We start from the raw sequence: 18,977 nt of genomic DNA, 5'->3' as shown, positions 1-18,977 counted from the left end.
ATTTTATTAGACTTATACAATTGTACATCGTCTTAATACATATAGTTATACATAAGTTCATGTCATTTCTCTAAACAAACTAAGAGGATTTTTTAACAAATTTAAGGCATGTTGTCAAGCAAAAGTCAAGAATTGATTTCTAAGTAACTAACCTTATAGTATGTATTACTTGATAACATTGGCAGTGAGGACAATTATCTTTAGTAGTGTACTTATGTCATGTTATTAATTATTGAGTTGCGTATAACAAATGCTTGTTTCATATATTTACAGACATTCATAATTTCAGTCTTGTCATACGAAGTCAGTAATTTATGAAACTTAAAAACAGATGGATTTACATAATACAGTGGTTTTATAAAAAGTAACATAACGCATTTTTGCGATATTGGGACTTTTGAACGTCGTTCTTACGCCATATGCGTTATTACAAGTTTTAAATATTTTATTTCAGAGGCCCTAAAATAGTTGTGGTTGTGTAATTTTGCGGCCATCATTGTTACACAACCGCTGTTTGACCTTGAGGGTCAATCTATAAAGAAAAAAGGATCCCCATGAATAAAGAGCACTTGCACATAAAAATAGGACCAATTACCACGGACGTAAAATTAAATCAGAGGTTTCATAATTGCAAATACATGTGTATATGATTTGTTATACTTTTCTGTCGACAATGTATTTTTTACGTGTTTCATATGTTATATAATGAAAGTTCATTATGTGCCGAATTAACGTTATTTTATTACACATACTCGTATGTTATCGTAGGTTTTCATGGATGTGTTATAACACGGAAAAAGAAGTAGTCCGCATTTGAATGTTTATTGTTATTGTTATGAAAAATGTTTTGGTGGACCGGACAGTTATTAGAAGATGCTACTAACAAAGTTATCATTTTTGCTAGTTAGTAAATGGGTACTGAAAAGCTTTCAAAAGACATTGTTCAAACCTTTTCGACCGTTAGGCCGTCTGAAATCACTTTGACCTCCTGTGAAATTCACAAAAATGAACTGAATAAATTAAGTTTTTCATTTGTCAATGCCGTCGCGTGGAAACGAGACGTCCGATTGTTGAATAGCTTCGATGTTGTACCCTGGAGGGTCACGTGGTCAAAATGGACCAGCTAACATTATTGTTGTAAAATAATACTATAAAATATGTTTGATAAAAAACAACCTTTATGAACAAACAATTGCATAAACTGATTAGAAAATCATTAAAGACACACAAATCGCATGAATTATACCATTATTGCAAACATTTGCACACTTTTAATGGGTATTCAATTACATGTCCCCAATACTGGTTGGCTACAGGTTTTTATAGATTGGTTTACAATCCTAAGGACAATATTTAATATCTTAATTTTTGAATACAATGATACGAATTGAACAAGGAATAAAATAATACACACGTGCTTACTAACAAAATATGATTGCTAAATAATGTATGTTCTAAAAGGACAAAACAATAACTTTTCGAAGACGTTGTGTAAAAAAAAAGGTCATTCAAACCCGTAATTTCATAATGTTTGTCCCTATATAACCGCCAAAATCCTACATAAAGATAAACAAAAACTAATACTGTATTTGAATGTACTCATATGGTAATATTTATTCAAATTATATACGTATCGGATGTATTATTTAATAAATTGGTACTAATATTCAAGCCAATCACTTGTACGTATCAAGTCTCATTCAATTGGCGACTTGTGTATTTTTATAAATTGAAATGTTTATCGCTTTTATTCAATATTTCCGGGTCATTAAGAATGTTGTTTATCGTTTAACCAGTTGATATATCAACATTTTATGGTTATTAGTTTACGAGGGGTATCAAAAAAGCATGCAATGTCAGAAATGCAGAATTGAAATTTATATATGCATATAGGCGTACCAGTGCCGTAGTCTATAGCAGTTTGCTAACATTGTCTTCGCATTATTTTGTTAAATTAAGGACTTACTTAATGAGCACACTAGGTTGATGCAAAAAATCAATGCTTTCTGATAGCATATATATATATATATATATATATATATATATATATATATATATATATATATATATATATATATATATATATATATATATATATATATATATATTGTTGTATCAACCTATATTTACGGTGGCACAGATGTGACTTCCGCAACACTTAATTTATGCTGTGGCCACAAACTAGTAAATTGAGGCCACAACTTATTAACTTGTGGCCACAACTTAGTAAATTGTGACCACGACTTAGTTTTGCCAATCAAAACAGCCGTTTAATTTTTGTCGCTTTATGGTTATAACACAGTAAGCACCCCTGATACTAAAACGCTTTTTGTACCCAGCAAAAGTGAATAATATGGACGAAGACAAGGATAGTCTTATATCAGATTACTTTCAGGAAGGCCTTTCTTATACTTATATTGTAACCGTTTTGATGAAAAGCCATATACATGTACTAGTAGTTCAAATAAGTGTACGTCCTTTGCACAGAGTACTGAGATCGTTGACGTTAAGACGAGGAGAGTACAGTGACACTCGTTCTATTTGTGACTTTGTTGACAACATTATCGAGAATTCTGGACGTAATCATTGTAACAGAATTATGCGACAACGGTGCTTGGCGAATGAATTGAGCGTTAGGTTTGAGTTTATCATCCATGTCCATAACCATGATTTGCAAGCATGACATCCTCTTTCTTCTTCCTATTGCTTCCATCAGGACTAAATAAAGCCTGTTTGTTCAGGCGAAATATACGGGGTATCCATAGCACCGTTCTATCACCGGTACACCCCCACCAAGAAGTGTGGTGTGGGCTATATAGGAATCACCTTGTCCCGTCCGCCCATCCTTCCTTGGACATCGGGACAAGTCTACTTGTGACTTTAAACTTCATGTACGATTGGTCTCATTGATGATAAATGCAGTGCACAAGAACTAAAACTCTATCTATATTTATTTTAGTTATTGCCTTTTGTTAATTTGCATACTTATTGTTTGTCCCGCATTTTTGAAAAGTCTTTGAGGTATTTACTTCTAACTTCATATCTCATTGAGAAGAAGTGCAGTGCACATGCACCATAACTCTGGCTGCAGTATCTTTTTAGTTATTGTCCATTGTTTAATTGTAATCCTTTGTTCTAAGGCGAAGTTAATAATGTTCATAATTAGGCGGATGGTATGGAGGATTATTGTTTGTTTCAGTGTAAGATCATAATATATTTCACTGGGTGAGCACTAAGCCACGTCACTCGTGAAATATTAACCTGTGGTGGTCACGAGTCGATATTCAATGACGACTTTGCCAATAAACATTAAACCTTCATATTTTTTGAGAGATTATATCATATATTCTTAAAAACACACTATAAGATTCTAAGTACTTACTGTGATATACTTATTATGAGATTCTTAGTCCTATAATAAGATAATTGTCCTAATTAGAACTAAGTCCAAATGAGGATATATTAGCCATAATAAGGAGATACTAAGTTCTTATAAGGAGATCCTTAGTGCTTAGTCCTTAAAACGAAAAACTGTCCTAATTAAGAGATACTATATTACTAAGTCCTTATTACGAGTAAGTATCTCCTAATTAAAAGAGAATTCATTTGAAAATACTATTTTCAAAATAGTATAACAACAACTTATACAAGTAGACTGTGTGACTAGGGTGCTTCCATATCATACTGATATATTATAATTTGCTATAAATTTGCTTAATATTTCAATTTAAAAATAAAATAAAACAGCTATAAATGACAATTTCGCCCAAAAACACAACTCTTAAAAATTAATAGAATGGTCGATTCATCTAAAAACCCAATAAAGGTTGTAACGAATCGTGCATGTTACTTTCCAAATATCCCTTTTGCCTTATTAACGTTTCGTCTCATTGACTATTGCCTTATTAATGTTTCGATCCTGTATATTACACATTGACCCATGAAGGCTAGAGCGTACCAGTATGACTCGAATGATATGAACAAAACAAAATTATCAACAAGTAGCGTATTATCGACAATGTCATTTTGTAAGAGCATTACAACGATACGTGTAAAAGCCGTTTGACCGTCATGATGTCTTCAATTCATGTTTGCATACCGTGCTGTTTATCATTGCTCTTGCTGACGACACAAATGGCTGGCGGAGTTATCCAAAACAGATGTGAACGGAGGGTTCTCACGCCTCGTCAGAAGTACGCAATGTATGTGTGGACGGACGGCTTTGACAGGGACGTTAGCGGATGTGGTCTGACTGAGTTCCTCGCCTGGGACTCCCGAGGCCCGTGTTTCACGCACACATGGAACACGGCAGAGAAACGCGCCTGGAATACATGCAACCTCCCGGGGCGGGAAGTATCCGCCATCTTTGTAAGCGACGTCCACCAGAACTTAAAGCGAGCCAAGGACACCGCGGACTGCTCCAGTGCCGACATTAATACTGTCAGACAAATGTTGTCTGAGGGGCACAGTCAGGTAAATATCCGAATATTATACACATTTTGATCTTATAATATAGACAAAGAATTTTATGAGAATAATAATCAATTTTGAAAGTTTGATTTCTCAAATGGCATTGTAACGTGCGACGTCAAAGACCCAGCGGACATGAGCATGCTTTTCTCTGAAGGGATCTGTTGGGTCTTACAGCGGACCGTTACAGCCACAGGCATCTGAATCATTGTTTGTCACAAAGTTTCTTTTTTGTATATCAAAGACACTAAATATCTTCTGGTGTGTTGTTTATCTCATTGTATGTACCCAAAATGGTTTTAAACAACATTTTAGTGACAAACAATGATTCAGATGCCTGTGGGTAGTATATGATCGATAAAGCTATGTTTTCATTGTTATATATTTCATCGTCATTGCTGTTCCTGTCGCAGTAATAAGCACTTTACCACGGGACCGTCTGTAGTTCTGGACATATATTACAGGTCCCAAACCTGAAGATCTACGGTTTATACGCCACAAGCGATCTGCCTGTGTCCGAGAGGAATCTTGTCCAGTACATCGTCCACTACAACGACAACTGTGCCAGTAAGGCTCCATAACCATGATTACTATGTATATAAAGAAGCACCAAGGGTATTCATAACAGGTTTTGTATTAACGAGTCAAACAATGTTAATTGTTTCGTACAAATATAATCTGTTTTTAAGACGAAATAACCTGGCAATCTGCTGATATTCGTCAAGGTAATCCAAATGAGCGTTTCGATGGCGTTGCTGTGAATAACGAAGCTTACGCCGGAATCAAGTGTAACTCTGATGCCGAGAGAACACAATACCTTGATGCCCTGGCCGAGATCGCGGTGGAGGCGGAAAAGCAGACAAACGGTCATCTGCTTACGCACTACTCCATGGGCTGGCATTGGGGCATATGCGACGGCGCGCCCAGTGCCATCACGTGGCGGGGAAATACATATAACGCCAATCACCATATGATTGATATATTCAACAGTACAGATGTTCAGGTAATCGCGGCAAACTTGTTATCAATCAAAATGTATGAAAACGTATCATGATTAAACAAGAATCCGGTTAACAGTGTAGACTGATGCATGCTCTGTTTTGTGTTATCAAAGTTTGAATGCTTTTTGTATAATTTCTCATGTTGTCACATGAGCCAACTAAAGACAAACACATCTTTCCTTATCCAGGTGGGCTACATCATCCACCCGCGGATATCTGACCGGATGCGCAGCGGAGGCTATGACCATGCCATGGCGGCCGGCAAATCCATATTTACTACTGTCTATACCAACGTAAACACTTATCAGTTAAATAACATCATATGTATATGCCATATTTAACATATTGCATTATATTAGAACGGCAATATCCGTTTTCTGGTAGGAAACCAACACAACAAGCGTCAATCTTGAGAGACCAGGAACGTAATCCTGGACAAACCTACTTTACCAACTTCATTTTCATTTATGTTATTGGAACTTACTCTGCTTGTTTTCTAAGTATTACTTTTACTAAGTGGTTTATACCATTTAAACTATGACGCCTCAATTCAGCCGACGTCCCTGTGTCAGACCACTTTCTTTCCTAACGGCACGTGTTTCATCCAAGGGCACAGCGAGGCTGCGATGTTTGAGAGGTTTGACGAGTTCTCCATTAACAACATTACGCATGCGCGACCATGCATCCATTACTTCCGTGGAATATATTCCACCGGGGTTCACGCTGACTGGCCTTCGCTTTACTCGGGTCTGTATTTCCTAATAAATTACGATCATCGTGTATAGCCAGCCATTCACTGACTTATGTACCAGTCAATTGCAATCACGGCCCATCCGGTCCGGGGAATAGCGGTGACTTTGACTTTCGGTCCAGCCAATCCCTGGTAAAATCCCCGTCCTTTGGGGTCAAACTGCTGGTAAACCCCCCGCCAAATGCCTTCGCACCTCGGGGACATCCTAGATAAGGCCCATTCCCCGCTATGTTCGGCGCGAAAACAAAACCACCGCATTCACTCGGCACTGCGGGGCCACCTGGAAGGTAAAAACACGGCCCATTTCCAACGCTATACCAGGTATGTCCCCGGACCTGGGGGGGGGGGGGCGTGGTTACAATTGACTGATGCATTAAGATTGCCAAGTTTATGACTGAATAACGATCACTGATCATTATAAATGTAAAACTTAAATTATTATTTAAATAAACATTATATAGGACGCACGTGACGTCGTAGGTTGAATGTTCTTAATGTTCTTATCCGATTGACATGTTAGTTTGTCATCCAAAAAAAATATGGGGTAATTTTTTTATTTTTATTTTTATTTTAGGCTAATCTCCGATTATCGGCTGAATCAACGTCGAGATGCCAGTCATTCTGATAAAGTCATATGCAATAAATGATAACTGATCACAATGGTTATTGTTTTATTGATAAACATTTTACAGCATAATGAATATTAAGCGCTTACAGCAAATAAATAAAGCTCAAATACAACATAGATTATAGGTCATGGCCGAATTTTAAACTATATTATACGAAAAAAATAATAATTAAAATTAGAAAACGAGTAATTATTTAAAGACATAACTGACAGTATACGTGAGCAACAATTGCATTTGTGCTCTAATAAAATGTAATAGTACTAGATTCAATAAACATTATTGATGATTTGAGGTAAAGTACTTGAATGTTGCTACGTTATTATGTAGAACGTGCAGAAACTTATGTCTTGTAATACAGGATAGATAACACAATCTGTCTGTCCAGCCAACGACATCGCCAGTCGGCTTTCGTTAAGTACATTGTGGCGTTATGTTACTGGTAGCATCTACTACTTTAAGTGCGTCCCCTCCTCTTTAAATGTAAGCATCCCTGGAAAATCGAAATGGATTGCACTTATACTTTTAACCACAGATACCAGTAACTGGTCACTTATTCAGCGGCATTATGGCCTCCGTACACTTCCAATGTCAGTTTCGCGCTTTGCACGATAACGTCACAAGTGCGTAGTTTCAAACTTTTGCTCCAGCGTGTCCCAGTCGCCCGCCTCAACTAGGTCGCTGATTTCCGACCTGACGTAATCAGCGTCCACGGCTATGATGTCATACTCGTAGTAGACCTTCTTAGCACGGGTCCAGCTGAACGAGTTGTCAAAAACAAGCTTGTCTGAAAGTGGAGACATGAAATTCGTCATTACTTTAATAGAACATAATGGGTCTAAACATATATTTGACCTAGAGACTTTACTTTGAGCAGCCTACGAATAAAAAAAAAATACTTACTTGGTCATATATCGAAAACAAGATATCATTTTATTTTTTTTTTGTTTTCTAGTGTGTAAGTCTAAACTATTTAATAGAACAAAGTTGTATACATGTCCCTGGCTGGTCACAAACGACGGCACCATCCTCGGCGACCAAATGGCTGTTGACACGCTGCAGCGGTACCAGGAAGTGCGCCTTGCCGCTGTCCTGCACCAGTTGCACGCCGAAACCCATGTCGTATTCCTCCGACCGGAACGCCCAACTGTGGAAGTTACAGTTATGCCTATCATTAAATTAATACTGATTACAATACAGAAAGGGCTGTTTCAAACATTCTACAAGAGGAAAGCCTTGACCTTTGTGTGAAATGTCGAACCCAACCGGTCAAAATATCCCTGATATGGAGCATGTGTACGGCCACATACAGCTCCCGTCACGTCGAGCTCCCCGAGAAGCTCTATACGTCAATAATAAAACCACAAAGAGCGCCCGTCAAAAACAGCTCCCGTCACATGGCATTCACCGAAAAGCTTTATGCGTTGATGATAAAACCACATTAGGCTCCCGTCACATCGAGTTTGCGTCACATAGAGTTCCTTTCACGTCGAACTCCCATCTCAAACCGCATCAGTCACATAGGGTTCCAGTCAAAACGAGCGCTAGTCATTGTAACCTCCGCGAGAAACTCTATGGTTGATGATAGAACCATAAAAAGCTCCCGGACCACCGGGCTCTCGTCATAGCAAGCTCAACTAGAAGCTCTATAGTTGATGATAGCTCCATAGAGAGCTCCCGTAACATCGAGCTCTCGTAATAGTAAGCTCCACGAGAAACTCCATAATTGATGATATAAACATAGAGAGCTCCCGTAACACCGAGCTCTCGTAATAGCAAGCTCCACGAGAAACTCCATAATTGATGATAGAAACATAGAGAGCTCCCGTAACACCGAGCTCTCGTCATAGCAAGCTCCACGAGAAACTCCATAATTGATGATAGAAACATAGAGAGCTCCCGTAACACCGAGCTCTCGTCATAGCAAGCTCCACGAGAAACTCCATAGTTGATAATAGAACCATAGAGAGCTCCCGTAACATCGAGCTCTCGTAATAGTAAGCTCCACGAGAAACTCCATAATTGATGATATAAACATAGAGAGCTCCCGTAACACCGAGCTCTCGAAATAGCAAGCTCCACGAGAAACTCTATTGTGGATGATAGAAACATAGAGAGCTCCCGTAACACCGAGCTCTCGTCATAGCAAGCTCCACGAGAAACTCTATTGTGGATGATAGAAACATAGAGAGCTCCCGTAACACCGAGCTCTCGTCATAGCAAGCTCCACGAGAAACTCTATTGTGGATGATAGAAACATAGAGAGCTACATGGAGCTCCTCATAGAGTTTCTGTCCTATAGGAGCTTAATGTGTTAATACTTAATAACTTAATATGCTCGATGGTCGCGCAGTCAGCACCACTCTCTCTCTCAAATATCAACAAAAACAACAACATGATGACATTATATATGTAGTAATGTACATATCAGATATCAGCGTGAGCTCTATGTGTCAGGACGCAACGCATAGTGCTCTAGGTAACGGAACATCAGGCGTCTTTACAGGCTCCTTCAAGCTTCTAACCTGGAAAGGACTCTTATATTTATCCAATAAGCTTTACAATCTAGCTAAAATAAATAAGTATAAACTAGTAAAACTTATTATTACGTGAGTGTTGCACCAGGCTGATTGACAATGACTTCGCGAGTATGGACGGTGCCGGCGGCGATGGTGACGGACCCCATCTGCTCGTACAGCGCCCGCACGTCTTGGTAGTACTTCTCTGGAACATCGCCGCCTTGGCAGATCTGACACATACCAACAGGAAGTATTAGATATATTATCAAATGTTTGATGATACATTATCAACAAACCGTACTAACAAATTAAACTGCATTACATCAGTTGGAGATCTGCGTTATTTAAAATGAACAAATCTCCTATAATATGACAAAGAAAGCATCCTGGATTGACACTGTTTGAATGTTGGTTACAATCGATATTGAGTAATATTTCAGAACAAGAAATAAATTATAAACAAGATCACCACAAGCCAACGCGTTTCCATATAGTACCCAGTTACGTTATGGGCGTAATAAAGAAATACAAAGTGTAACCATGTTGTCCATTACTCCGGAAACAATGGAACATAAAGAACATAATTTATTATCAGAGTTATGGGATTTACTGTCCATGTATAATTTCAAATAAATTTAATTATTTAATTTATTAAATTGTCACTATGCGAATGTCTACCAAGTTTCAAACTAACAAGTGGTATGGCTTTGCGTTATGGTAGAATATTTTGCACCGACATTGACACATCACCAAAGCTATGAAATACATGTGTACCTCAAATTGCAAAAACAGGCGAGCTAAATTAACAATGGCGCCTACCATAGTTTTGCACCTCGGGTCACCGTCCGGGTCTGTAAGAGTACCGCCCAGGAAGGCCGGCAGTTGATCTGCGTCTATATACTTTAACAGATCGTTCTTGTAATTGCCTGCAAAAGGAATTTGAATTTGGTTTGCAATATGTTCTGACCATAAGTATCAAAATGAGTCATACAGATTTTGCTTCAGTGAATATTTAATATCAGAACCCTGCCTCCATTTGATGCATTATGACCTGACGGTGTCTATAAACAAAAGGGTCATAATGGCCCTAAATCGATCGTTTAACCTTTGTAATCAATATAGATTGATATTTGTTCTCAAAAAAATATTGAAAAACATACTGATCAACAGGTGCCTGGTTAACACTGACATGACTTGTCACAGTTGTCTGCACTCTGACAGGACTTGTCACAGTTTCCTGCACACTGGCAGGACTTGGTGATTGACTGCACACTGACAGGATTTCGTTCAGTTGCCTGCACACTGACAGGAATTGATGATTGACTGCACACTGACAGAATTTGATTCTCATACCTGCACACTGACAGGACTTTGTTCAGTTGCCTGCACACTGACAGCACCTGGTACAGATACCTGCACACTGACAGGACTTTTTTCAGTTGCCTACACACTGACATGGCTTTGTTCAATTACCTGCACACACACAGGACTTCGTTCAATTGCATGCACACTGACAAAACTATGTTAAATTGCTTGCACACTGAAATAACTTTTAGTATAGATACACAAACAACAAACAGTGCACCATTTGGCATAACACAAAGATCAGATCGCAGATGTTCATATTTCTGTTTGAAAATTAATGTTTTATGGCTTAAGTAGTTTCTAACGGTTAAAGAAAATGCATAAAACATCAATTTTTGAACTTAAATCTGCAATCTATTTTTTGTCAGCAGTCTTATATGACTGGTGTCCATGCATTTTCACAAAAATGGCTTATTCCAAGACAAAAATTAAAAAAAAAATGTCAAAACGTTCAATCTGTGAGAGTGCAGCTTTAAGCTCTAAAATCAGAACACATTCAGCACCCTCCACTAATATCATTGCTTCTTCCATTTAGGTCAACATCACCTTCCTTCGCATGTTTAAATTCAAAATTGTCTTTACATATAATAAGGCTTATTCACTGTCCACACAGAAGATTAGATTGTAGCTAAGAATAATATACATGAAGTTCAATGGAAAAGTCTGATCATTAAATTTAAAATTGGGTAAAAATGAAATTTCTTCGAAAGAATAAAGTGTATTATAATTATTTGAATCTATGAACCTAAAAAAAGAATAATAATTACCTTTAAGTGACTATGTTGAAGACTTAATAAAATTTAAAATCTATTCCCTTGTTACTAAAATAGAAAGTAGTGGAATCTCCAACAAAAAGGGAGACCATATAGCAAGACTTGCTGCCCTTGCTTCAAGTGTAAACTTTACATAACTATCAGATTTTAACATTTCGGCAATTTTGTTGTTGTTGTTGTTGTTGTTGTTGTTGTTGATCAATCGTGACCCCTTGTTGTATTTTAGTAGAGGGTAACACAAGGAAGCTTTCTGTAACGTTTAATTGAATTTGGAGTAGTAGTTTCAGAGGAGATGTATTTTTAAGCAAAACAGGAAGTCAGTCATTTTGTTGTTGTTGCTGTTGTTGTTGTTGTTGTTGATCAATCGTGACTCCTTGTTGTATTTTTGTAGAGGGTACCCAAGGAAGCTTCCTGAAAAGTTTCATTGAATTTGGACTAGTAGTTTCAGAGGAGATGTTTTTAAGCAAAACTTGAAGTCGGCCATTTTGTTGTTGTTGTTGTTGATCAATCGTGACCCCTTGTTGAATTTGTGTAGATGGTCACCCAAGGAAGCTTCCTGTGAAGTTTCATTGAATTTGGCCTGGTAGTTTCAGAGGAGAAGTTTTTTTGAGCAATTGTTGACGGACGGACTGACTGACTGACGGACGGACGCCGGACAAAGACCGATCACAAAAACTCACCTTGAGCACTTTGTGGAAACAGTTAACTCGATGACTGTTTGTTAATAAATCCGCTTCATCCATTCCAGAGGCCACTATTTCAAATTGGTGCTACAGAAATAGTTGACTTACTTCCCAGTACGTGTATCTTGTTCCTCATCTCGTCACTGATGAGCGGTCTAGCGAGTTTGTACAATATTGGAAAGATTGCTGGAGCTGAAATACACCGAGTCTTGGTATCAGTTTCACATACAATATAGTCACTTATCACATCCTTAACCGAGACTTTGTACGAGTTTTATGTACAATAAATAGTTATGTAACTGTTATTTAATGCATTTGAAATGATGTATGAAACAACAATACCATCATTGGCACCGATTTTCTAGATATTGACAAACTAACAGAACTATCTGTTAGACATTTGTGCGTGTGTCGCGGCTTTGTTGTGGCAATATCAAATTTGCTGGGAAATGTTGCACTTTCTGTGAACACCTTACCGTTGATAACAAAGAGACGCTTTAACATTTCAGGGTAGTTGTCCTCCAGAACCTTCACCAAGTGCAGGTACATCTGCATACCTGGGACATGAATACATATAATACGTATAAAGTATGTTTGAGTATTATGAAATAACACGAACATGATAAAAACACAATTATATTTACTGACACGTTTATATTTTGTGACGTCTAAGCAAAGAAAATTTGTAATTTTTCATATTTTTGTTAAACTGAAGCATCAATATGGTAACAAATTTTGATCGGACAGTGTAGGAATTGTGGCGTTAACTTTTAATTCCCGTGTACGGACAGTAACGGTTTGATAATGATGTTCATTCCCTACCTGGCCGCCACATCATGCGCGTGGTGACGCCCTCCATGTCCATGATGACCGTCAGTCCGTCAACCCGTCGCCCCAGCTGTAACACAATATACAACATCCGGTCACATATCGAGTCTACTACTATCAGTTATCAAAGATATGACTGGTGTGACATTCTGCACTGTTGCCCGATGCTTTAAACCCTGCGAAAGTTGTCCCTTCACCCTAGGACAACAGTTTTGATTGCCCCCCCCCCCCTTCCCGATACATCTCATCAACTATTTTTAACTTAATATTGGTGAAAAAGATTTACCCCTTCAACTGATGTCATTTCAAATGAGGCCAAATTATTTTAAAGCATAGCAAAGTTCATTTACAGCTGCAATAAGTTGTAAATAAATAAACAAATATAACAACAAAACCTTATAGTTTGGTGCTATTTCCGGATAAACAAACATTTCAGAAGAAAGAAATTACAATTAATTAAACACTATTTCAAAACGCTCTCTCTTACGGCTGAAGTTAAAAGTGATTCTAATAAGTACCCTAGGTACCGAGAACGGCTATTTAATTGGGAATAATGACCCGCCCACCTTTTCGCCCATGCGTTTCCATTCCTGCACAGTCCACTCACACTGCATCACCTTGGTCTTCTCCAGGTCCGACCGCCGACACGACGCCATCAGACCTTTCAAAGACATGGGCGGGACAGTTAGTTTAAGGACAAACCATATACATTCAAACATTATATTGCATCTTCGAGTATACCGATCATCATCATCATCATCATCATCATCATCATCATCACCACCACCACCACCACCACCACCACCACCATCATCATCATCATCATCATCATCACCGTCAGTATTGGTAATTAAAGTGATTAAGGCGAAAGAAAATACGTTTTCGTTCTGGTAAGATAGACTATCACGAAAGTTTAAAAGTATTTTCTTTACAGTTTTGTTTGTTACTGATTTGTTAAGTTATCATACGGTGGTAAAAACGCCCACCTTTCATGTCGAGGTGCCCATACAGCTCCACCCTGATAGGGGAGCCGTCCTTGTCGTGCCCGCAAAACCCACCCGTCAGGTACCGCTTGACCACCTAGCCGAGGAAACATAAGACATGCAAACGGCTGTAGGACAAAATCCAGTCCATCGCTTCACGCTTAGGCGAAGAAGATCCTTTGTGATTTACAACATCTTTGTTGTTTGAAGAAAAAGGGTTACAATAAAAAATGAAATAATTATGTAAACAAATGATAAATTTTAATTGTAAATAGGAAATGGGGTGGGTGGATTGTTTCTGCACTCATGCGAACATTGGTGAGTGATGGAGGGACGTGGTGGGTGGGGGCGTTTTCTCCGTAGCACATACAGTTATTTAACAGACATATTTTACCTTTAGCTTCTACTTATTAACTTTACTATATAATTATTATCTGCGTACTATGTTTTTGGTTTTAAAAATTGTTTTCGTCTGACACGAAAATGCAAGTACAAGAAAGTGACAAAACAGGGACAACACATGTACAATGTCCTATCATACCGGATGTACATCCTGAAATTGTAAAAATGAAATTTTAGAATAATAATAATAATAATAATAATAATAATAATAATAATAATAATAATAATAATAATAATAATTTGAGGCCTCGAGGACCCATTTACTTTACCCCGTTAAATGGACCATAGGGACGAGGCCATCCCCATGGTCCCTTACGCCATCCATTTAATCTGTCGAGATCTTACCTCTGGTTTTTCGTACTCGGACATCAAGGTTTCTACTTTTATTTTCTTCTTGTAGGCTGTGCTCTGAAAGTTTGAGACGGATGAGGTTAGCAAATGGTAAAATATAAATTATCCTCAGCAGCCAACTCACAGCCTCCCTTAAGAGACATTTATAAGAAGTTAAAATGTTATTGTTTTCTTACGTAAATAAAAAGGTAACCTACATTTCTGAACATCAGCTCCGCCTTGTCGACATCAAAACTTCTTGCTGTAGAAACGAAAAGAGGTCGTGAATTAGCGAATTGCGTTCAAAGATGACTCGAACTTCTAGCAATAACAGTAACTGTATAACAGGTATCGTTCATGTTTGCACTCGTCGAGTATAGAAAACATGCATATTTTAACGTATTTTTCTTTTATAAATTGAACTTGTTTGTATATGCATGGTAGTTAAATAATTTTATTTTTGAAAAATACATTCATTCATTGTCTCGACTCATGTAAATACTGAATGCCACACTGACAGAGCATAAGGATGCACGTGTGTCCCGGGTCTCTCTGGATACCTTTGAGCCATTTCCGTAGATCGTAGTCCTCGTACTCCACCTTCAGGATGTCATGTAGCCGCGACCGCAGCTGAAATACATCAGCGTATCAAGGTACCAAATTTAGGAAGGGTCTTTCAACATTCATGTACAAAATAAGTAGTAGAAATAAGTTCCATAAAGGTCATTTTGTAGGTGCATGTGGATATAGTACCGTATATTTTACCATCAAAACAAGTACACGTAATAGCTATATGTTAGTGAAATTAAGGCACCGTGGGCATTAAAACTGCTGTGTGTGATTATGCAAACACCAAGAGGATCGACATGGAAAACTGTTATAGCCAACGTGCTGGGTCTTGCAACACATGAACATAGTGAATTGCCGTCAGCGATACCTCTCCTTCCCACACTATCGAAGTGTTGTGCTGTCATGCAATCAGATTAATCAGATTAATTATATGTTTGGACAAAGGTTGCACGCCATTCACTATACTGTGTCTAAAGAAAGAAGATTCCATGAGGCGTTCCTGATGCTTATGGTTGATTCTAAGTCTCACGCACCAGTAATTGACAACTGACATGTCACTACTGACAAGATGCTCTCATTCAATTTGTCACTTGAATTATTCGGGAAAGGCTTGAGACTTCAAAACTGAAGACATCAATATTTATATTTGTATACGTATAATTTTTAAATGAGTGAGACAGTTATATCAGTCATTTTACGAAAAAGGGTATCCGATCTGACGGGGTAATATATAACCGCAACAAAGCATATCTCTATAACATGCACTTTCAGAAAATGCGCCCTCCCCTAAGTAGTGAGCGATATAGGTAACTTCGACAAGTAAGTTATTGTATAAATGTGCAGTCATTATATAGCTGGCAGGGCTATTTAAGACACTATTAAAAAATAAACATGAAGAAGATCGCGTATCATTTTAAGGCATGGTTTACATACCGTCTAACTTGACTTTGTGGTTTCTATTTATAAATCAATCCCTTTGTCCAAACCTATTACTGCAAGACATTGTCAACCATTTCGGAGTTACTCTCGATTTCCCATCTTGTCACAAATTGACTGCGGAAGCTTGGCCGTGCAAATATAAAATTGGACTAGTGTATTTTGCCCCACTTTAATAGTGCAGAAAAGTGCCAACTCACATGTTTGCAAAAATGCCTTTTTGGCATATTTCAATACAGTAACATTAACTATGAATTTTATACTTATAAATTATACCTGAAAAAGATCACAAAAAAAGAACAAAGTTATAAACCATAAAAATATTGGTGGAAAAAGTACTTTATGACTTATGGCACCTTTAAACACTGAACAATATGTTTTGGAATGATGAAAATGTTTAGGGTGTAAAGGTACCATAGGTCATATGGCACATTTTAGCATTCAGTAAATAAGAAAATGCTTGAAGTATAAAGGTACTATATGCACACAAAAGAAAAGCACCGGTACGTTGATATTAGTAGAAGATGTTTTTAATCTTTTCATTTTTTTGGTTTTTGCCTATCTATGTAAACGTCAGTTATAAACATGAACGAAAGCATCGAAGGACTAAAATGCAACGACTGTAAAACAACCCTGTAGTTTAATTCTGTGCAGTACAGTTTACAGATTTCATATATAAGGTTGTATTTTTGTAACAGAACTGAGAAATAAAGGTTTTAATATTCATTTTGGTAAAAAAGTAGGCTTTGTTGGTTCTCTGTAAACAGAATAAGATATGAACTAGTGTATTTTTCACATTATCTCATAATAAGAAAAGTGTTTCACTCACCTCTGCAATTTTCTTCCTTTCCTTTTCTTCTTTGTCCTTCGGCATCCTGTACCTTGGCAACGGCGAGACCCGATCAAAGTGAAACAGAAGCCTGGCTACCCGCAAGCAACGGCGACGTCAGCGTCCACTGCCACACTGGATACTTGATAATGGATGATGCCGGGAAAGGGGTGCTTTCACATCACTCCACAGAAGACAGGCATGGCAGGTTTTCGCTGTTAACAATCAATGTACATCGTCGCATGTCGAGATATACTCTCACTCTCTGGTGATATTGTGAAATAAGAGGCTTTGCCACTAATTAATAATGATTAGGTTTGCAACGTATGATACTACGACACAAGCAATACTAGTATTTATGAGCCGACTGCTTTATTCTGTACGTACTTTGACTATGCCTCGTCAACATCTTCATTCAATTAGAAGGAACCAAATAAGCGATGTTGAAAGAGCATCCATGGTCTTTTACGTCAACTGACATCAAAGTGTTTCAGGGGCGTTTACAGGCAGGTATCGTTGATCTATATCAATCAAACTGATCATAACTGAATAATTTGCTCTTTCTTTCGAAGAATTCTACATGTTAAATTAAATAAAAAATGTAACATTCTTCGAAAGAAGTTACATTTAATATATTAAGCGTTAATATGTGCACTTACATATTCTTATATAAATCCCACCTGTAGTACACGAAGCTATTATATCCTCAAAAAATGAATGCGCTCAAACTGTAACTTCTGGATTCAGTCGAATGTTCGATTTACTTTTATTAAATATATATATAATTAAATAATTCCGTCACAGTTATGAGCAGAACAAAACATAAAATCCACCACAATTATGAATAACTTTTTAAACGTTTGAAAATAGTACTAAAATACGTGCATACCACAGTAGAGAACAGTGAAGCGCGTATGTTTTGTAGACCAATACGACACATTTGATCAACTATGGTTTGTATTTGTTCTTTTAATAGCGCATTAAACCAACTGCGTCTAGTCCATCAAGCTTGCAACTATTTTATAACAAAATTTCTAGTCCGTCGGATGTTTAAGGAAATATGCATTTTTAGTAATTTAGTACGATTTATTTATTTTCTTTTTTCCATCACAAATGAATACACATGCAGACGAATATACAAACTGAATGTGGTATTTGTGCGGTGACATGCGTGTTATTTATTATCTCGTTTAAACGACTTTCTTACGCTTTCTCGTTAAAACGACTAGGAATCTCGTTTAAACGACTTAGTATCTCCATTAAACGACATACGTTATTTCGCTAAAACGAATTTCGTTAAAACGATCTACGTTATCTCGTTGAAACGACTGACGTTATCTCGTTGAAACGACTTACGCTATCTCGTTAAAACGACTTACGCTATCTCGTTAAAACGACTTACGCTATCTCGTTAAAACGACTTACGCTATCTCGTTAAAACGACTTACGCTATCTCGTTAAAACGACTTACGCTATCTCGTTGAAACGACTGACGTTATCTCGTTAAAACGACTGACGTTATCTCGTTAAAACGACTGACGTTATCTCGTTAAAACGACTTACACTTTCTCGTTAAAACGACTTACGCTATCTCGTTAAAACGACTTACGCTATCTCGTTAAAACGACTTACGCTATCTCGTTAAAACGACTGACGTTATCTCGTTAAAACGACTGACGTTATCTCGTTAAAACGACTTACACTATTTCGTTAAAACGACTTACGCTATCTCGTTAAAACGACTTACTCTATCTCGTTAAAACGACTTACGCTATCTCGTTAAAACGACTGACGTTATGTCGTTAAAACGACTTACACTATCTCGTTAAAACGACTTACGCTATCTCGTTAAAACGACTTACGTTATCTCGTTAAAACGACTTACGCTATCTCGTTAAAACGACTTACGTT

General features: G+C 37.5%; 2 protein-coding genes across 5 annotated transcripts; one reads left to right on the top strand and one right to left on the bottom strand.

Annotated features, from left to right (window-relative positions):
* Nucleotides 1-4,134: 4,134 nt before the first annotated feature.
* Nucleotides 4,135-6,838, top strand: LOC128231010 (uncharacterized). Its single transcript, XM_052943434.1, has 6 exons — nt 4,135-4,473; nt 4,935-5,037; nt 5,196-5,473; nt 5,660-5,764; nt 6,026-6,218; nt 6,797-6,838. The coding sequence occupies exons 1-6, from the start codon at nt 4,135-4,137 to the stop codon at nt 6,799-6,801; spliced, it is 1,023 nt and encodes a 340-aa protein (XP_052799394.1). The 3' UTR covers nt 6,802-6,838.
* A 58-nt stretch (nt 6,839-6,896) lies between these two features.
* Nucleotides 6,897-18,016, bottom strand: LOC128231212 (retinal-binding protein-like). 4 transcript variants are annotated; one of them, XM_052943726.1, is made up of 14 exons: nt 17,956-18,016; nt 17,067-17,281; nt 15,292-15,361; nt 14,950-14,993; nt 14,747-14,809; nt 14,003-14,096; nt 13,583-13,677; nt 13,011-13,086; nt 12,665-12,745; nt 12,297-12,380; nt 10,187-10,293; nt 9,458-9,597; nt 7,844-7,995; nt 6,897-7,635 (listed from the first exon to the last, which is right to left on the bottom strand). In XM_052943726.1, the coding sequence occupies exons 2-14, from the start codon at nt 17,109-17,111 to the stop codon at nt 7,466-7,468; spliced, it is 1,221 nt and encodes a 406-aa protein (XP_052799686.1). In that variant the 5' UTR covers nt 17,112-17,281; nt 17,956-18,016; the 3' UTR covers nt 6,897-7,465. The 4 variants fall into 4 exon arrangements, with proteins under 4 accessions (XP_052799686.1, XP_052799683.1, XP_052799684.1 ...); XM_052943723.1 differs by lacking the exon at nt 17,956-18,016 and adding an exon at nt 17,726-17,945; XM_052943724.1 differs by lacking the exon at nt 17,956-18,016 and adding an exon at nt 17,747-17,945.
* Nucleotides 18,017-18,977: the final 961 nt, after the last annotated feature.

The sequence above is a fragment of the Mya arenaria genome, chromosome 4, assembly GCF_026914265.1.
Source record: "Mya arenaria isolate MELC-2E11 chromosome 4, ASM2691426v1".
In the NCBI taxonomy this organism is placed as follows: domain Eukaryota; kingdom Metazoa; phylum Mollusca; class Bivalvia; order Myida; family Myidae; genus Mya; species Mya arenaria.
Note: the sequence above shows the minus strand (reverse complement) of the source record. Positions and strands in the feature narration are given on the sequence as shown.